Source organism: Stegostoma tigrinum, chromosome 2 (assembly GCF_030684315.1).
Source record: "Stegostoma tigrinum isolate sSteTig4 chromosome 2, sSteTig4.hap1, whole genome shotgun sequence".
Classification (NCBI taxonomy): Eukaryota; Metazoa; Chordata; class Chondrichthyes; order Orectolobiformes; family Stegostomatidae; genus Stegostoma; species Stegostoma tigrinum.
Genome location: NC_081355.1, coordinates 89,650,185 through 89,669,015, shown reverse-complemented (window position 1 = coordinate 89,669,015; position 18,831 = coordinate 89,650,185). Strand labels below are relative to the sequence as shown.

At 39.3% G+C, this 18,831-nt stretch overlaps 1 protein-coding gene across 7 annotated transcripts in view; it reads left to right on the top strand.

The window, feature by feature from the left end:
- invs (inversin) overlaps positions 1-18,831 on the top strand; it is a 301,666-nt gene that overhangs the window by 108,160 nt on the left and 174,675 nt on the right. For all 7 annotated transcript variants that reach the window (XR_007249558.2, XM_059655375.1, XM_059655369.1 and 4 more), the window contains one exon: positions 11,704-11,877. Coding sequence is in view for 6 of the 7 variants with exons in the window: in XM_059655375.1 (XP_059511358.1) it covers positions 11,704-11,877 (174 nt within the window). In the remaining variant the exon portion in view is untranslated. The remainder of the gene's footprint in view (positions 1-11,703; positions 11,878-18,831) is intronic.

The window sequence follows — 18,831 nt, the reverse complement described above, 5'->3', positions numbered from 1 at the left end:
AATGTGACCAATGATGCATTATTAAATTCCCTTGCACCCTGTTCCACCCAAATGTAATGCCTGTATATCACAGTATTCACACTGTTTATCCCGTGACCATGAAACAGACTTCCTGGTAAGTATAAATGAAAAGAAAAGATAAATGTGTAAAATGTATGAATAAACATCTCTTTTGCAGATACTATGTACTTAAATATTAACAGAGTAATAACAAAATACATCACACTTAAGTCAGTTATCTTTAAATGGACTTATTGTGACGATTGATGGAACCTATTTTCTGGTCCTTTTGGAGGTGAAGGGAAGGTGTATGTTTCTGGGCTTGTCATTCAAAGTTGCAGCCAAGTTAGAAGAAGAGGTACTTTCTTTTTGTAGGTGGGAACAAATTTAGTTCCTGTCTTACTGTTTGGTTGACTGCTTATGTGGAGGGTTCTTGACTAAATTGTTCATTACAAACATGAGGAGGATATCTCAGAATAAGAAGCCACACATATAAAGCAGAGATGAGAAGGATTTTCTTCTCCTAGAGGGTCGTGAATCTGTGGAATTCTTTACTGCAGAAGGCTGTTGAGGCTAAGTCATTAAGAGCATCAAGGCTGAGGTAGACAGATTTTTAGCCAGTTAGTGTTATGACAAAAAAAGCCAAGAAAGTTAAGTTGAGGATTAGCAGACCAACTATGATCTCATTGAAAAGTGAAGCAGGCTCAAATGGCTGAATGGCCTCCTTCTGTTGCTATGTCTAACCATCTTTTTCCCAGATCAGATGTCCTTCTTGGGTCCTGTTGGTGTTGAGATTCAGAGATAGTGAGAACTGCCAAGCTGGAGTCAGAGATGACACAGTGTGGAACTGAAGGAGCACAGCAGGCCAGGCAGCATCAGAGGAACAGGAAAGCTGATGTTTCAGATCGGGACCCCTCTACAGGAAATTTTTTTTTCCCCACACTGGTGTCGAAATTCACTTGTGTTTTGATGATTCTAGAAGTAAGAAATTTCTCTGAAGTCAGTTTAAGTCATGTGACCACATGCACTATGTTTTATTATCCATGTGTATAATTCAAAGTTAGAAACTGTTGTTATCCAATAGGTGATGAGTGGTATCTCTAATACCTGCTTGTGATAAGTTAAGATTCAAGTTCACAATCACCGAGTCTAGAGAAATTTTCTGATGAAGGGCCTAGGCCCAAAACGTCAGCTTTTGTGCTCCTAAGATGCTGCTTGGCCTGTTGTGTTCATCCAGCTCCACACTTTGTTATCTCGGATTCTCCAGTATCTGCAGTTCCCATTATCTCTGAGTCTAGAGAAATACTGATTTTTGAATTCCTGTTCACACCTAGAGAATGGGGCAAAAGATTCACAAATGGACTCATGTTTTTAATGTATTTTTAAGGGAGAATCTTCCACTCATAGGCATTTACATTTTAATTACTTTCCAGAAGCATGTTCAGACAGGAGTTAATCCTTGTTTATTTAGAAATCACAAAGGGTTACCTGACTTTCAGCAACCATCTTTTCAGAATGCCATCCAGTTTTAGGCAAGGAAATGTCAATTTCAAGAGTCCTTGAACAAAACCCATCTCTCGAAAGTCATGAATTAGATGTATGTTTACTGGGCATGACATGCTGCACTGTTTCTAACAGCTTTGTCAATTTTTGTAGTCTTCTAAAAAAGCCTGCTTCTTGACTCTATGATATTTCACACGTAATAGCAAAGAAAGCTTTAGCTTTGCCAAAATGCAAGCAGCACTCCTTGAAGCATCACCGTGTGTGTTTTCTCTAGTTTGGAGTGACGATTTCCATACAAAGCAAAAAAAAACAAAAAAAGTGTTAATTTGTGCTGCAGTTTGCACTATAGCTATGCGACATTACATTATTATAAAGATATATATTTCATAAAAGCTTGATTTTATTTTGATATCTGACGTGTGTTAAAATGTTTGTGAAATAATGTGAAATGATTTGGGAGCATTTTATTTGATTGACATTTATGTTTGGAAAATTTTGTGTGATTACAAATAGTACTGTCAAACATCTTGCGTTAATATTTTTATAGCTTTTAATTAAATTGCTTCCAGCAATATAGTAGAAGAATCTAGTAGTCTTCCCCACCCTGAGATCATTATTGTCATTTATCTTTATCAGAATAACAACCTGCTTTGTTGGCCAGTATATGCTAACTTCAACTGCAGCAAACGTATTGAATATGTTAATTTTATTGGAAATTTTGTGTTCTTTCCTGATTTAAAAGCCACAACAATAAAGTGTGATCTCAAGCTACAGAAGGAAACAAAACCTGAGAAAACAGACAACACCTTGTAAGGCTAATGGTTGAGACATATGCCTGTCATGTAGGTTTCTATTGACAAATGCAGCCTACTATTGACTTTGTGTCTCTTGACGATAGTTACTATGCAGGCTTCTCTTTGCTGGTCAAATGCCTTAATTGTTCTGGCCTTTCATTCAGTCAAAGTTGAAACATCACCACATACAAAGGAGGTGGAGCAAGTCCTGTTACTAGTCTGGCAGAGTACACTGTCTGAACTGCTGGGAACAATCAACCTGTCATAATGTTATGATTTGTTCATTTTTATACCTTTTATTAGCCTTCACTTGTTTTGCCATTTGTCCTCTGGGGCCGGTAAAATGCTGTCTAATTTAAGAGGCTTGCTTCTGTCAGAATTGCCTCAACAGGGCCAGTGTTAACTTTAGTGACAAATAATCAATACCTGTCCTTGTCATGTGTAACATGTGTAGTTGGGCCTTTCATCTAGAGGATTAAAGGTCTAATTGGATTCAGAATAGGGAAGGTGGGCTGTTGGTCTGCCCTGTCAGTGCTGTGGAGCTGTCACTTGTCATCCTTGTTCGTACTAGAGGAAAGAGGTGATGAGCAGAACTTTTAAAGGCTTGGCAGCAAAGTATTCTGAATGAGGCTCAGAATAGAAGTGAAAATTTTATGAAAAGGTTTAAATGCATGACAGTTGCTATTGTGCAAGAGACAGATGGTATTGTGATTAGAAGACTTTTTATTCTAATATGGCAGAATTTTTTAAAAACCGTGTCTTTGAATTAAGTTGAACAATAAACCTATAAGGTAGAATAAGCAGTTCAGTTTTATACAATGTAGACATTTTAGATTATTGTCTATATTAGAATGAGTGGAACTAAACTCATTAGTCTCAAAAGTTGAATAGGTTACAATTCAAGTTAAAGAATTTCATGAAGAGTGAAAGTTAATATATTGATGTCGGTAACTGAACAGGCTCTGTACATTTATGGCTTTTGATCAATTGATCTGTCATGATGGGATAGAATAAAACTAAATTCTATTCCATTCAACATTCATTGAACATGACAGTTTTTACAAAGTAACTACCTTCTTTTTCTGATTCCTAATCCTGTTTCTTCATATCTCCTTCAATGCATACAGAATACAATATAATGCTATCAAAGTAGAGGCACCCAAGAAATGGAACCTTAGATTAGGGAGAATGTTCATAGAACCTCTCCATTTATAGGGGATGGTGTACTGTTTACAGCTGCCTATGCTGTCTGTGTAATCTTCTTGTTTAGTGGATATAAGGGGGAATTATGATCAAAGCAGGTAGTGTAATTGGGCTGGGGTAAAATTAGATTAATAAATTGACATTGTAACCTTCATAGAAATAGGATAAAGTGTGAATAATGCAGAACAATGTTGTGTGGTTTAAATATTTAAATTCTTCAATCTCCTCGAGAACTCTGCATTTAAATCTGGCCCCAACTAAAATTAAGGTATTATTGGCCTTGAATGTGTTCAAAGATTAATAACAAAGGTGATCCCTTTTGGGTATTTAAGTTGTAAAGGAAAGGCTGAGAAAGTTGTGACCTCCAGTTGTGACCCTTATTCTTCTGTACTTGCAAATTGTTGTTTCTTTTCTAGGGAAAAGAAGAAAAAAGACTTAGGGATCTAATTACATTTTGAGAATTATGAAGGAAGTCACTAAAACCAACTTCAGCAATTTGTTCAGTATGAATATAGTGAAGTCACGTAAAACTGTTAGGTGTTAATTCAGTTAGAAAGAAAAACATTATAGAGTTGAGAAAGGTTGAAGAAATTGCTCTGGTATAAATTCATATACATGTCACAAACTGGACAGAATCTCATGTTATTTTCAATGTTTTTTGACAAATCACATAATCTTTGGAACTTGTCACTTTTTGTTCGGTCACTACCATTAGCTATCCTCACAAATCCTGTTAATGAAAATTGCTTAAGATTCTACTCCTACAATGGACTTGGACATGATTACAGGGTGATAGAAACCTGACAGCCCAGACAGCAAAGTTTAATTGGTTAGGAAATCATGCATTCTAAATGTGTTAATGAATTCCTGTGGTAACCTTTGCCCACCTATAAAGAAATCTGGCAGCTCTTTCTATCCAATTAGTTCTAGCTGCCTTATTAACAGTTTGGAAATACAAAACATAAATTCCAGTCTTGCCATCTTGTTATTCACTACTTATTGGGATGGTTTTCTGGATCAGTGAGAGTAATACAAGGGTCATGCAAATGACGTTTAGAAAGTTGTGCCCTTGTCTATCAATGTAATGATCTCTGTTCCACAGGTGAATTGAGTTTAATTTTTTTCTTGTACAAGGTATGATTGCTTTATTATAGCATTGCAATACAGTTATCTTCCAGATTCTTCATAAAGTAACCACATTATTTGCTAAACATTTAACAGCAATCCATGATTTTTGAATATATAACTTCGAGAATTTATGATAGCGACACGGTTTGCTTTGTATGGATTATTGCTATAAATTTTGTAGATTAAAATTCAGATTTTTTTCTGGAAACAATTTGTTTCATTCATAAATATCTAGAAGTTCTTTAACATATCTAAAAAGTACAGATCAGTTAAGTCACATGTAATGTGAATTATGTTTGTACATATCTAGACACCAGGATTGGAAGGGTGGAAGTGGTTAAATGCACAATATATTTCATGGACTAGACTAGTATAGTTATCTGGTTTAAAAGTCTTAGTTTTCAAATTGTCCACATAGTTTCTTTCCAATTATTTTGAGCAGGGCAAAACTGAAGGATGCCCTGAGCTCCACTGAGTAGCATCATGTTAATAATGCAGAAATTTCAGCTTTGAATCTCAGTACAGGGTTTAATGACCATGGAAGTCACTCTGATAATGCAACCAAATACGTAGAACATCAACCTTCAAGTCCTTCTAACTGCTTCTAGCCTCTGGCTTAATGCTAGTGACCTATTCCTTCGGGGGAAAAAAAAGACAAGTTTCAGAAAATGGATATAAATGTGTGCTTCAGCTGTCTCGTGCTTTTTGGTGCAGTAAGTTTAATAAGTCCAAATTGTGATCTGCATTTTGTAACACAGTGTCCACATCATGCTTGGTTACTTTGCAAATCAGAATTAATATTACAATTGCATTTAAAATTAAACAATTAGTTTATAGGTCGATCGCAATTCTACATTTCTTTGGAAGATGTTGAATTGCCAACAAGGACATTGGTCATGTGGAGTACTGGTTTTTGTAAGGTGATCATTTATTTTGCAGCAGCTAGAATGATCAGAATCTCCACTATCATTTTCTATAGCATCAGCTATAACAAGCATTTAAAAGCGTATATTGCCAAAGTAGTTGATTCCCAGGAGAGATTGGTTGGCTCAATTAGCTGGACAGCTGGTATAGACCGATTGGTGTCAACAATCGGGGTTTGAACCCCCTTGCAGCTGACGTTTAATTTGGAGCTGCTTCCTTGCCCAACCTGTGGCAGAGGTCATGGTACTGTAGGTCAGCCCTGCCTTTGGATATGAAATGTAAGAATTATCAGAATTATTTCTGACTGTGGGTTACCTATTTAAAAGCAAATTGCTTTTCTATTATTTTTATTGACTGTACTTAGTACTTGTGTTTACTTTGAACAACATTGAAAAATAATGAAGGAAACTAAGCCAATAGGAGCATGCACACATGCATACACTCACACACACACATGAACACACACTCACACGTGCGCACACATGTGCACATTCACACACACACACAGTCTCACCAGACATATGTGCACTCACACATGTGCACACTCTCACCCACACGCATACGCACGCTGTCTTTCTCTCTCACACACACACATGCCAGATTGTGTCTCACACGCTTTCACTTTTCTCTCTAGTCAAGGTGAGGAGCACTTTGGTGTGTGAGGGGTTAAACTTCCCAGAATTAATGTAGTGGTTGGGATCCTGACATCACCCAACATTCTCCCGAATTCCATCCAGAGGTTGCAGGGTGTGGTTTACATTTGACACCATCGAACTCTGCATCAAAGGAAGAGGGAGCACCTTGGGCTTCTCCAGGGAATTAGGCAAGCAGGGACAACAGTTTAGATTTGAGGCCAGGCAGCGATACAAAGAAAAGCTTCAGACTCAACACCAGTACTTTGGTAACATCTGAGAGGTAGGTGCTGTCCCCTTTCCTGCAGGCACCCTGTAAGCAGATGTGTTGGGCCATTTTATTCACCATTTTCTAGGGCAACTGACCTTGTTTTTAATGTTCAGACTAATTGACCTGGCCTACCTCTGCCACCACAAAGCTGGACTTGTCAATGGGTGATCGGGTTATCCTGGGCAGATCTTCCACTTGTCCCTTAGACAGGTGTCCCATTTAATCTCTGAGAGGCAGTCTGGAGAGAGGGATCTGCCTCATTCTCCTGAGATTCGAATGACATCTGCTAACAGTTGTGTTTATTGGACTGGGGACAGGATCTGCAAGGAGCACTGACTGAGAATAGAATAGTTAGTTACCTTCCAGAATAAAAACAAAAGTTCCACTGTGAACTTTGAAATTTGGCTGAAGTGGGCATTGTCACAATCTCAAGCATGATCCAAGCTGCATATGAGCTGGCTCGTGCTGTCTGGGTGTTTTCCTCAATGTGTTTCTCCCAAACTTTCTTTACATGTAGATGTTTTAACTCTTCTGTGATGACAGCCTCAGTGACATTAGCCATCGATGATGACTGCATGCCCAACAGTTTGGATGCAAAAATTGAGTCGTGGGAAGGGTCGTGCTGCCAGCCTCAGCCCGTGGGTTGTTTTGGGTTGCTGCGAGGTGGGGCATTTTTCTTCTTTTTACAGACATGACACAAACAATGTCCAAACTCCACTGTAGGTGGAATTATGGTGTTGGATAGAAAATGCACAATTCATTATCTCTTCTTATGTCGTCTTTGTAAAAAGCTGACATCAGCACAGAAGATACAGCTGACCCTGGACACACTTATTCTGAATGGGATGGTCAATATCCCTGATCTCAGCTCCCACAGTTCTCAAAGATGGAAAAGGAGGAGCCTCAGGGAAATAAGGGGAAGACGTTTGAAATGAGAAGCCATTGCACAGTAGCCTCAAGGGTACAGCAGCTGGAAGGCACCTATTGGAGGCTAGATGCACTCTCCACTGGTTTTCAGAAAGAATGTGGCCTTCAGGTATGTCTTCAAGGTGATTATGAAGGCTCAAAAACCTCAGCTGCGGCTTTTATGTAGGCCTCCATTCTCATGTTGGAGTGAGTGTAACTGTTGACCAATGTTAATTTGCTCATAAAGCATACACACACTAAGCTCAAAATGTCAAGGCTAAAGTAGAAAGAGGGCACTGATAATGTTAGTTCGCTGTTTCAAAAGCCATAAGAAATTTCTGGAGATGTACAATCTCAATCAATCCATCAAAATGACCAATTTACCTGACTGACTGCTATTCAGGACAAAAGCTATTCAGGACAAAAGCAATTCAAGCCAGGATTAATCAGTAGCATAAAAATAACTACTATAATTCACACCTTTAATATGAACAAAAAAAAGCATTTCTAATTAATGCTGTGCATGTAATGTAACTACATTCCTTCATACTACACACCCAAATACATGCTGAAACTCAATCAATACAGATAACAAACAGCTTAACACCCACACTATGGGTGGAAAAAGAATATAGACATGGTAAGCAAGATTTAGATCAAAACTCCAGACCACCAGCTGGAAGGTTATTTTCTTACAGCCTTTTGGAAATGCTGCTGTCTGGGGGGTAATGATCCTTATTTGATTCAAGGGTTGTTCGGCTAGACCTCGCCTTTGCTTGTTTTAGAATTCTTTCTTTTGAGCTTTCTGGTTTTTCACTCTTTTATCCACATGGAGAAGGAAAGATTGATGTTTTCCATCTGCAGGCTCTGGAAGTCTCTTTCTCTGTCTGCTATATCTGGCGCTGACAGCTTTGTAACACTTTACAGTTTAACCAATCCGTGGGATGTTGTCAGGCAGAATTCTAGTAGATTGGTTAACCATGATCTCTATTTCACAAAATCGTTTTTGATTCTGTCTGATTATCTTGAACTGCTGTAATGGGTTTAAGAGTAGCTTGCAGCGTGTTCCCTGTGACAGATGATAGGAGTGATGCTCACTTTGTAATTCAATTTTTCTTTAATTTTTTTTATATTTCTGGCTAGCTACAGCTTGGACACTAATTTTTTTCCTTATTACTTTTTTGTTCATTCTTTGTTTTTATATTTTCTCAATTGTTTGTCTTTCACCTGACTGTGCACAATTATATTTCCATGGAATTTTTATAACTCTTTGTAATGTCTGTACTTTAATGTTCCTTTAAATGTTTTCTGTTGCATCTCTATTAACCTTTCCTTTAACGTAATTTGCCAATTCACTGTAGCCAGCTCTGCTTTTATGCCCTAAAAATTGTTCTTAGTTAAATATATAAAAGTTGTTTTACTGAATGTAAAATTTGATCATGTTATGATTGCTACTGTCTAGGGATGCCTTCACTGTGAGATCATTAATTAATCCTATCTTGTTGCCTAATACCAATGCATCAAGTACACGCACATGCACATATTCTATGATTACAAATTCCTTCATGTTCACACTCTTTATTTCTGGGTTCTTTGCAATTTTTTTTTCAATTCTGACTATAAGTGATTCTACACAGGAGGAAATTAACTTGTCGAGCTGTATCAATATTTCCATTTCTAAACTAAAGCTTGATTTTTAATTTTCTGCAGGTGTTTTGTAGCAAATTAAATAATCAAAAGTGATTACCCTTAGTGTTCCTGTTTGTTCAGTGACTTTTTTAAAACTCTATTCAGTCTTTCTATATAAGTGAAATAATCTGCCCTATGAGTACAGGCTGCTGAAAGAGAACAGTAACCTCCAGGAGGCTATTAAAAGAGAAGTTTTTTATTGTTTCCATTATATCTACACACAGGATTACAATTACTTTACAGGGACATAAAGGTGCATATCTTAAGATTTTCTTTTGAATTAGAAATGTAATATAATTTTTCCAGCTTGCTGCACTGTATTTCATTAATTTTAAAAACTGACAGAAGATAATGTGATTCCAGTGATTGCAAACTCTACAATGCAATGTCTTTTGTAACACTAAGTTGATAATTTAATACAGGTGCAAATATATTAGCAGCATATGGAGATAGATAATTGTGTTCAGGAGAGGGTAAGAATCAGAGTCCATACATAGTTTTGTGATATGTTGAACCATAAATAGTTTTGATGTAGTCATGGTGATTTTGACAATAACATAAGGGAAAGCATTGTGTTCAGATGACACATTGTCTGATGTAGTTGCCAGTTGCTTGCATTTATGGGTGTTTTTCCTCCACCACAGTAATGAATTAAAAAGACACATTTTCTTCCGAAAACATCTTAAAAGGAAGCTGAAACATTTCCATTCGAAGCAATTATCTCAAAATGAGATTGAAGATTTAAGGTGACCAATCTCTTTAATAAGTGTTGTCAGTGCATTTGCAATTATTCAGAATAAGAATGACCTCAGGATGAAAATCAGCTACAAAGGAGCATATATTCAACAAAGGAGCAAATATTTTTGTTCTAAAAAAAATTAATTTTACCTGGATTATTTTAAATAATTTTCACTGTTAGAATTTATTTATATGTGCCTATGTTTGTTCTGCTTCTATTTTGGCCAATTTGCACAATTGTAGCCCTTCTAAATTTTTTTATGGGATGTAACTGGTGCTCCATAGCCAGCGTTTATTATCCGTCCTTAATTGTTCTTCACATGGTGGCAACTGCCTTGGGAAGGTGATGGTGAGTACATCTTGAACTGTCAGAGTACAGGAGTGGTGGTTTGGTTTAAGGCAGAATGGTGAGTCACTTGGAAGGGAATTTGCGGGTATTCGTGTTTCTCTGTGCCTATGTTCTAGACCCTCTAGATTAGATTAGAATACCTACAGTGTGGAAATAGGCCCTTCGACCCAACAAGTCCACACCGCCCCTTGGAGCATCCCACCCAGACCCATCCCCCTATAACCTACTCACCCCTGAACACTACGGGCAATTTAGCATGGCCAATCTACCTAACCTGCACATCTTTGGACTGTAGGAGGAAACCAGAGTAAACCCACGCAGACACGGGGAGAATGTGCAAAGTCCGCACAGACAGTTGCCTGAAGCTGAAATCGAACCTGAGTCCCTAGCGCTGTGAGGCTGCAGGGCTAACCTCTGAGCCACCATGCCGCATTTACTTGCATTTACTATGGGTATGACCTTACCCAAGAGATTTGCAATATAGTACATGTAACAAGCTAAAGAAGGATCCAGAGCATTAATGTTTGAAATCCATTGGAACAAATACAGTCTTCCACTGTGAGCACAGACAGTTTTCAAAGTCTGCTAAGCTCACCCATTTTGAACTATTCATGAACAATAGATCAGAGCAAAGAGGAGTAAATTGCAGTTTGCTGGGGTTATGGGAAACCTGGGCCTGCTAGTGTAATCAGAGCCTTTTGATCTGGGGAGAAATTGATGAGAGGGCCACTTGCAAATCTTGCTTCGTTGATGAGCACTCCCTCCTGTTGTTTTCATGCATGGCAGTGTCGAAAATGCTAGCTGGCAGAGGCAGGTGGTTACAGACAGCAAGACTATAGCATAACCATGAACATCTGAGATTCGTGGACAGCCAGAACACCTACTAACTCACCTCTCCAAACTTTAGCTTCATTGTGCAATTCACCTATAGTTGTACAAATTCTTTTGCTTTTAACATCAGCATTTGTGATGAATCAGAAGGTTGTGAACTAAACAGATTGAGTATCCAATCATACTCATTGCATACGTTCCAACACATAGTGCAGGTAAGGTATTTTCCCTAAAGTAGGTATTTGTTATTTTCTTCATGAGCTGGATGACTCAGTAGCTTCTTAAAAGATTGTCATTTAACTGTATTATCTTGGAGTGGAATTTTGTTGACCTGTTTTGCAGCATCAGCTCCTAACATCACATTTCTTTTTTACATGCAGGCATGATTAAGGTTTCAACACTAATGTGAGGCTTCTTTGGTTTTGTTACAAGTTTGGTAACAAGCCGCTTGAGCTTTTTCCTGATGTCTGCCACATCCTTCAGATGTTGGGTCAGCTTGATGTTTTTTTCTGCCAAGCTGTTGAAGGAGCGAACGTGTTTGTTTGTAAGAGATAGCTGTTTCATAACAAATGGTATCTTAACTAACAGTACCATTGCTGTGCTTACCAACTTCTCTTTGCTGGTGAGACAGACAAGGGGCAGGCACATCTCCTGTCCATGAAATTCCAAAGATCAGATGTCTTTATTTCCACAACAAATAAAACTTCTTTTTACTTATCTGTTCTATTTTTCAAGGGAAATTACCGCTTCATGAAGCTGTTGCTTAGTCGACGCGCCAACTGGATGCAGAAGGATCTTGAGGAGATGACTCCACTTCACTTAGCTACACGCCACAAAAGTCCGAAGTGTTTGGCTTTGCTATTAAAGTCTATGGCTCCAGGAGAAGTGGACACCCAAGATAAAAACAAGGTATTAGAGATTATACAAAAGAATTGAGGTAAAAGCTAGTATTTATAATGTTGCTTACAATGCTGTCATGAAGCAATACACTCCAAAGAACTTGTTCTTCTTGAATAATTCTAATTTTTGTTTCACCAAAGAGTGTCCTTGTGATTTATTTATAGCAAACCAATGTTTAGCCATCTGATTGCAGGTTCTCTGCAATTGGCAGAGTTTTATGACTGCTATGACCTTTCTCATTTCAACTGCCATATACTTGCTTTTAACCATGCCCCAATTTCCTTTTCATGGCAGAATCAGAGCAGCAATAGTATATTATATAATCTGACCAATTCAAAAGGCCATTTGTAACTTCAGTTTGTTCTGTACTTATGTAGAGCGGGACATCCCATCCACCTATCCCTGTTTGTTTGGATGGCAGGAGCATATTCCTTAGTGACATTAGATTAGATTCCCTACAGTGTGGAAACAAGCCCTTCGACCCAACAAGTCCACACCGCCCTTTGGAGCATCCCACCGAGACCCATCCCCCTATAACCCACACACCCCTGAACACTACAGGCAACTTAGTAGAGCCAATCCATCTAGCCCACTCATCTTTGGACTGTGGGAGGAAACCAGAGTAAACCCACGCAGACACGGGGAGAATGTGCAAACTCCGCACAGACAGTTGCCTGAGGCTGGAATCGAACGTGGGTCCCTGGTGCTGTGAGGCTGCAGTGCTAACCACTAAGCCACCGTGCCGCCCAAACATCATCTATCTTGTATGCATGCCTATTGTAACTTTGCTGAGAAAAGTTAATCATGCAGTTTATTAAATTTTAAGATTTTCTTAATTAGCATTCTGCTTTTTGAGTCAAAAGGTTATGTGATCAACCCCAAATACATGAATCTACAATGGACTGATGTTTCAACGCTTCACTGAGAAAGTAGTTTTTTGTTGCTGGAATTAAATTTCCACAGAAATCTTTGCAAGAATAACAGTGATATTATCTTGAGTGCTACAACAGTCGTGTATTGTAAGAGTTGCTTAGAAAATGATTTGATTTAATTCGAATATACATGTTAGAAGGACATTTGTGCATTATTAACCTCTTTCCCAGCTTTCTAAACTTAACACTATTGGCAAGAGCTGTTAGGCTCTTCGATTTTGAAATGAAAAATTTCAATAAATAACTTAATGCTGGGGCAGCCCAGTGGCTTAGTGGTTAACACTGCTGCCTCACAGCACCAAAGAAACTGGGTTCAGTTCCAGCCTTGAGTGACTGTGTGGAGTTTGCACTGGGTGCTCCAGTTTCCTCCTATTGTCCAAAGATGTGCAGGTTAGGTGGATTGTCTGTTGCTAATTATCTATCAATTGGCCATTTAATCACATTCAGGTGACTTGGGAGTCACTGGCACACTTACACAAGGAGACTAGTTAGCTCAATAAAAACCAAAAAAACTATGGATATCGTAAGTCAGGAACAAAAACAGCAGTTGCTGGAAAAGCTCAGCAAGGCTGGCAGCATCTATGAAGAAAAATCGGTTAACGTTTTGGGTCTAGTGACCCTTCTTCAGAACGTTCCCACGACAGACAAAGTCAGGACTTGCACAGTTCATGTAAGGTTGCTGTGCTATAGGGATGGTATTATTAAATTGGAAATGGTGTAAGTTATGAGGAAAGACTGGATAGCCTGCGACCTTTTCCTAGAGTATAGGAAGTTGAGGGGTGACCTTAGAGGTTTATAAAATCACGATTTGCATATATAAGGTGACTAGCAAAAGCCTTTTCCTTGGGGTTGGGGAGTTCAAAACTAGAGGACAATTTTAAAGTGAGCGGAGAAAGATTTAAAGGAGACCTCAGAGGATGGTTTGTAAATGGAGTGAACTGCCGAAGAAGTGGTAATTGCAAATACAATTATAACATTTAAAATAAGTACGTGAATAGGTAATGTTTAGGGGGATATGGGCCAAATTCAGGCAAATGGGACTAGTTTAGTTTGGGAAACTTATTGGCATTGACGAGTTAGAACATAGAACATAGAACAGTACAGCACAGAACAGGCCCTTCAGCCCACAATGTTGTGCCGACCATTGATCCTCATGTATGCACCCTCAAATTTCTGTGACCATATACATGTCCAGCAGTCTCTTAAATGACCCCAATGACCTTGCTTCCACAACTGCTGCTGGCAACGCATTCCATGCTCTCACAACTCTCTGCGTAAAGAACCTGCCTCTGACATCCCCTCTATACTTTCCACCGACCAGCTTAAAACTGTGACCCCTCGTGCTAGCCATTTCTGCCCTGGGAAATAGTCTCTGGCTATCAACTCTATCTATGCCTCTCATTATCTTGTATACCTCAATTAGGTCCCCTCTCCTCCTCCTTTTCTCCAATGAAAAGAGACCGAGCTCAGTCAACCTCTCTTCATAAGATAAGCCCTCCAGTCCAGGCAGCATCCTGGTAAACCTCCTCTGAACCCTCTCCAAAGCATCCACATCTTTCCTATAATAGGGCGCCCAGAACTGGACACAGTATTCCAAGTGCGGTCTAACCAAAGTTTTATAGAGCTGCAACAAGATCTCACGACTCTTAAACTCAATCCCCCTGTTAATGAAAGCCAAAACACCATATGCTTTCTTAACAACCCTGTCCACTTGGGTGTCTCCATGCTGTAAAACTCTGAGTCTAAATTGCCTATAATGTTCAGGAACGTGTGGGCCAGATGGGCTAGTCTTGGTAAATGTGGGGTTACAGAATATACTTGGATCTGGGTTGGATGGAGGGTTGTTGCAGATTTGGTGGGCCAAATGACCTTTTACCACACTGTAGGGATTCTTTGGTTCTCTGTATCTTAAGGAATATTCATGCTTTAATAATTGTTGGCTCTGATGACTTTTGAACAAAGTGTCTTTGAAAATTTCAAAACTCGGCAACAACAAAATAACAGTAGTAGATTCGCCAACTTGAGGTGCATTTAAGTCGTCATTGGATAAGCATATGGACGTACATGGAATAGTGTAGGTTAGATGGGCTTCAGATTGGGATGACAGGTCGGCACAACATCGAGGGCCGAAGGGCCTGTACTGTGCTGTAATGTTCTATGTTCTATAACTCAATAATGTAACACAGGACAAAGAACACTACACACAGGAACAGGACATTCTTCCCACCATGTCTGTGCTGACCATAATGCGTTGTAAACTAATCCCGTCTGCGTATACGTGGTCCATAGCCCGTTTTTTTCCTGCCTGATAATACGTTTGCCTAAATGACTCTTAAACATTGCTATTGTATCTGCTTCTATCACCTTCCCTGGCAGTGCATTCCAAGCACCTACCACCATGTGTAAAAACAAACTTCCCTCGCACAATTCCTTTCAACTTTCCCCCTCTCACTTTAAACCTGTGCTTTAGCATTTTACATTTCCACCCACACGGTATTAGAGATTATACAAAAGAATTGAGGTAAAAGCTAATATTTACAATGTTCTTTACAATGCTATCATGAAGCAATATGCTCCAAAGAACTTGTTCTTCTTGAATAATTCTAATTTTTATTTCACCAAAGAGTCTCCTTGTGATTTATTTACAGCAAACCAATGTTTTGCCATCTGATTACAGGTTCTCTGCATTTGACAGTTTTATGACTGCTATGACCTTTGTGGGGTGCTCCAAAGGGCGATGTGGACTTGTTGGGCCGAAGGGCTTGTTTCCACACTGTAGGGAATCTAATCTAGTGTCACTAAAGAATATGCTCCTGCCATCCAAACAAACCACCACCACGAAAGAGTCCAACTATCTACCTTATCCATACCCCTCATAATTTTATGTACTTACATCATGTTGGCTCTCAGCCTCTAATGCTCTAGTGCAAACAATCCAAGTTTGTCCTACCTCTCGTTATGGCTAATGCATTCCAATCCGGGCAATATTCTGGTATGCCTCTTTTGCACTCTCTCAAAGCCTCCACATCCTTCCTATAGTGTGGCATCCAGAATTGCATGCAATATGCCACATGTTCTCAATAAAGGTTTGTACTGTTGCAACATGACTTGCTACTGTTTATACTCAGTGCCCCAACCGATGAAAGCAAGCATGCTGAATGCCTTCTTTACCACCTTGTCCGTTTGTGTTGACATTTTCAGGAAGCTATGGACTTGTACTGAAGATCGCTCTGTAATGTCAGTGCTTCTAAGAGTCTTGCCATTCACTGTATACTTTCCTCTTTTACTTCCCAAAATACATCACCTCACACTTGTCTGGATTAAACTCTATCTGCTATTTCTCTGCCCAAATTTCCAACTGATCTATATCCTGCTGTATCCTTTGACAACCTTCGTCACTGTCCACAACTTCACAAATTTTTGTGTCTGCAGACTTACTAATCAGATCACCTACATTTTCATTCAATTCATTCATATATAAACAACTATGGTCCCAGCACTGATCCCTGTAAAACATTATTGTACAGTCAGAAAAACACTACCCTCTTTCTTCTATGGCCAAGCCCATTTTGTGTCCAACCTGTCAACTCCCATGCATCCTGTGTCTTAATGTTCTGATTTGGAGGTGTCAGTGTTGGACTGGGTTGGACAAGGTTAGAAATCACACAGAACAAGATTACAGTCCAACAGGTTTATTTGAAAACACAAGTTTTCAGAGCATCAGTCCTGAAGTGTTAATCTTTTGGACCAGACTACTGATATAACCATTGTTCATCATTTGCTGTATATTGAAGAGTTGTGAATCATCAACACTGTGAAAAACATCCAAAAGTCTGAGGGATTTTGTAAATTCTTAATGGTAACAGTAATCAGGCTTGAACACAGGGTAGGTGCCGTGACAGATATAACATCCTATCCAGTTTGTTTTTGACTTTATTATCGTCCAGTAGCCTGATGTTGTTTTCCTGTTCACCCTCACCAAGGTCCTCTATTTGTCTCTGGATAAAGCAGTATTCTGCTTTAAGCTTCCCAAGTCCAAGGCAGAGTGATTGAAACTCTTGGCACAATGTGACATGAGAGCCTTATTTGGAGATCTGATGCATATGCTTTAGAATACATAATTGGATACATGCTTACTCAAGAGGTAGAATTTCTGATAATGTACCATGTAGAAACTGTCCTTGATGTATTGACTGTGGTATGTGAGGATCATAGTGAAGTTTAACTTCAGGGCAGATAACACTGATGGCATTTAATTTAATATTAGGCTGCTGAATGTTCATCCTCTGAAACCAGTCTAAATTGACTATCAACAATGTGACAGTCACCCCAGTATCTGGTTTAAAGTCAGTGTCAGAGCCCCTGACTTGCAAAATAACTGACCAGAATTTCTCACATCTCTGACAGAATCAGCAATGTTCACAAGAAACTGCTACAGATTGCTATATTGTTGTTCCCCTATCTTGGAAATGGATTGGATGTTAGATCAGCTCCAGCATCTACTGTGTTCCAGCCTGATTTCTGTCCAAAACAAATGTCCAGCTTCACCTTTGCATTGATTTAATGAGAGTGATAATGTGATCCAGACAGGAATGCACTCTATGGCCTTAGTTGATGAGAGCCTGGTAAAACTTGTCAATAGAACACTTTTTACCAAGTTATTGCGAGAGCAGCTTCTGGAAAACCCCACTAGACCAGAATTCTAGATTGCTAACCACAGTTACCACACCCTTCAGCCATTGTTGTTTCAGTTGGCTTTCTTTTGGCATATTGTCAGCCCCCTGCCAGGCAGTTTTGTTGCTTGTGTTTGAACCAAAATACCAGAACTTCAGTTCCCTGCTTTTTCCAAAGCTTTGGTCAACTTTTCTTTGGCTCCGTCCTCCATTTTCAGGTGTAGGCAGCTAACGGTGGAACTGAGCCTGGAAGGATCCTGTCTCTGCTGTTGGATAAAGTCAAGGAGGAACAGGATGTTACATCTGTCACAATACTGTGTTCAAGCCTGATTTCTGTCCTGAAACCAAATGGCCACCTTTGCTTTTGGGTTGACTTACTGCAGCCCATTTTGGGGTAGTGTTTTTCTCAGAGCAACTTAATAAACCTCAAGAGAAATCTTGAGGCCTACTCAAGGGAGAGGTACTGTAAGGTGGCAGCATGTTCACACAGCTGAAAGTCCCTTCTTCTGCAATTCTTCGATACCATTGAAGAATCAATGCGCCTATATAGATTAGAATTACAGGAGGTGCCATTTTTTCAGCCTCCATGTAACCTTTGAAACAGCAACAGTTCCATGGCAATAGGCTTTGATGCTAAAGATGTCCTTATTAGACCTGATGCAGATAACATCTTCATAAATTTTCAGTCAGTCTAAGTTACCATCAGTGCTTACTTTATTCCCAAGGGAAACGTCATTATCAAATACACATGTTCTGACCCACGATCTGAAAAGCCACGAAAGTCAGTACGCTCCTTGACTGGTGCTCTGCAGGGATCAGTCAGTTCATGCACAAATGCCAAGTGAAGGATGCTGAAACCAGAAGACAATTCTAAGATAATAAATTGTGAAGCTGGATGAACACAGCAGGTCAAGCAGCATCTTAGGAGCACAAAAGCTGACGTTTCGGGCCTAGACCCCGAAATGTCACCTTTTGTGCTCCTGAGATGCTGCTTGGCCTGCTGTGTTCATCCAGCATCACACTTTATTATCTTGGATTCTCCAGCATCTGCAGTTCCTATTATCTCTGAGGCAATTCTAAGAAACTGCTCCAGGTATGATTTACTGATTCAGCCTGTCACATAACTGAGATCACAGTTGCTTCAGAGCCTACCCCAGGTACTTTTCTGCATATTCATTAATCTTATCTCTACATCTGTGACAGATGGGCTACAGCTAGGAGGTAACTGACCACCACATTCTCGAGGGCAGTTGGGCATGAGCAACAAATACTAGCCTTGCCAGCATGTTCACATCCTACAAAAAGGCTTTGTCAAAAATGTAGGTTCTAAAGAGCATTTCAAATGAGGAAAGTATTGC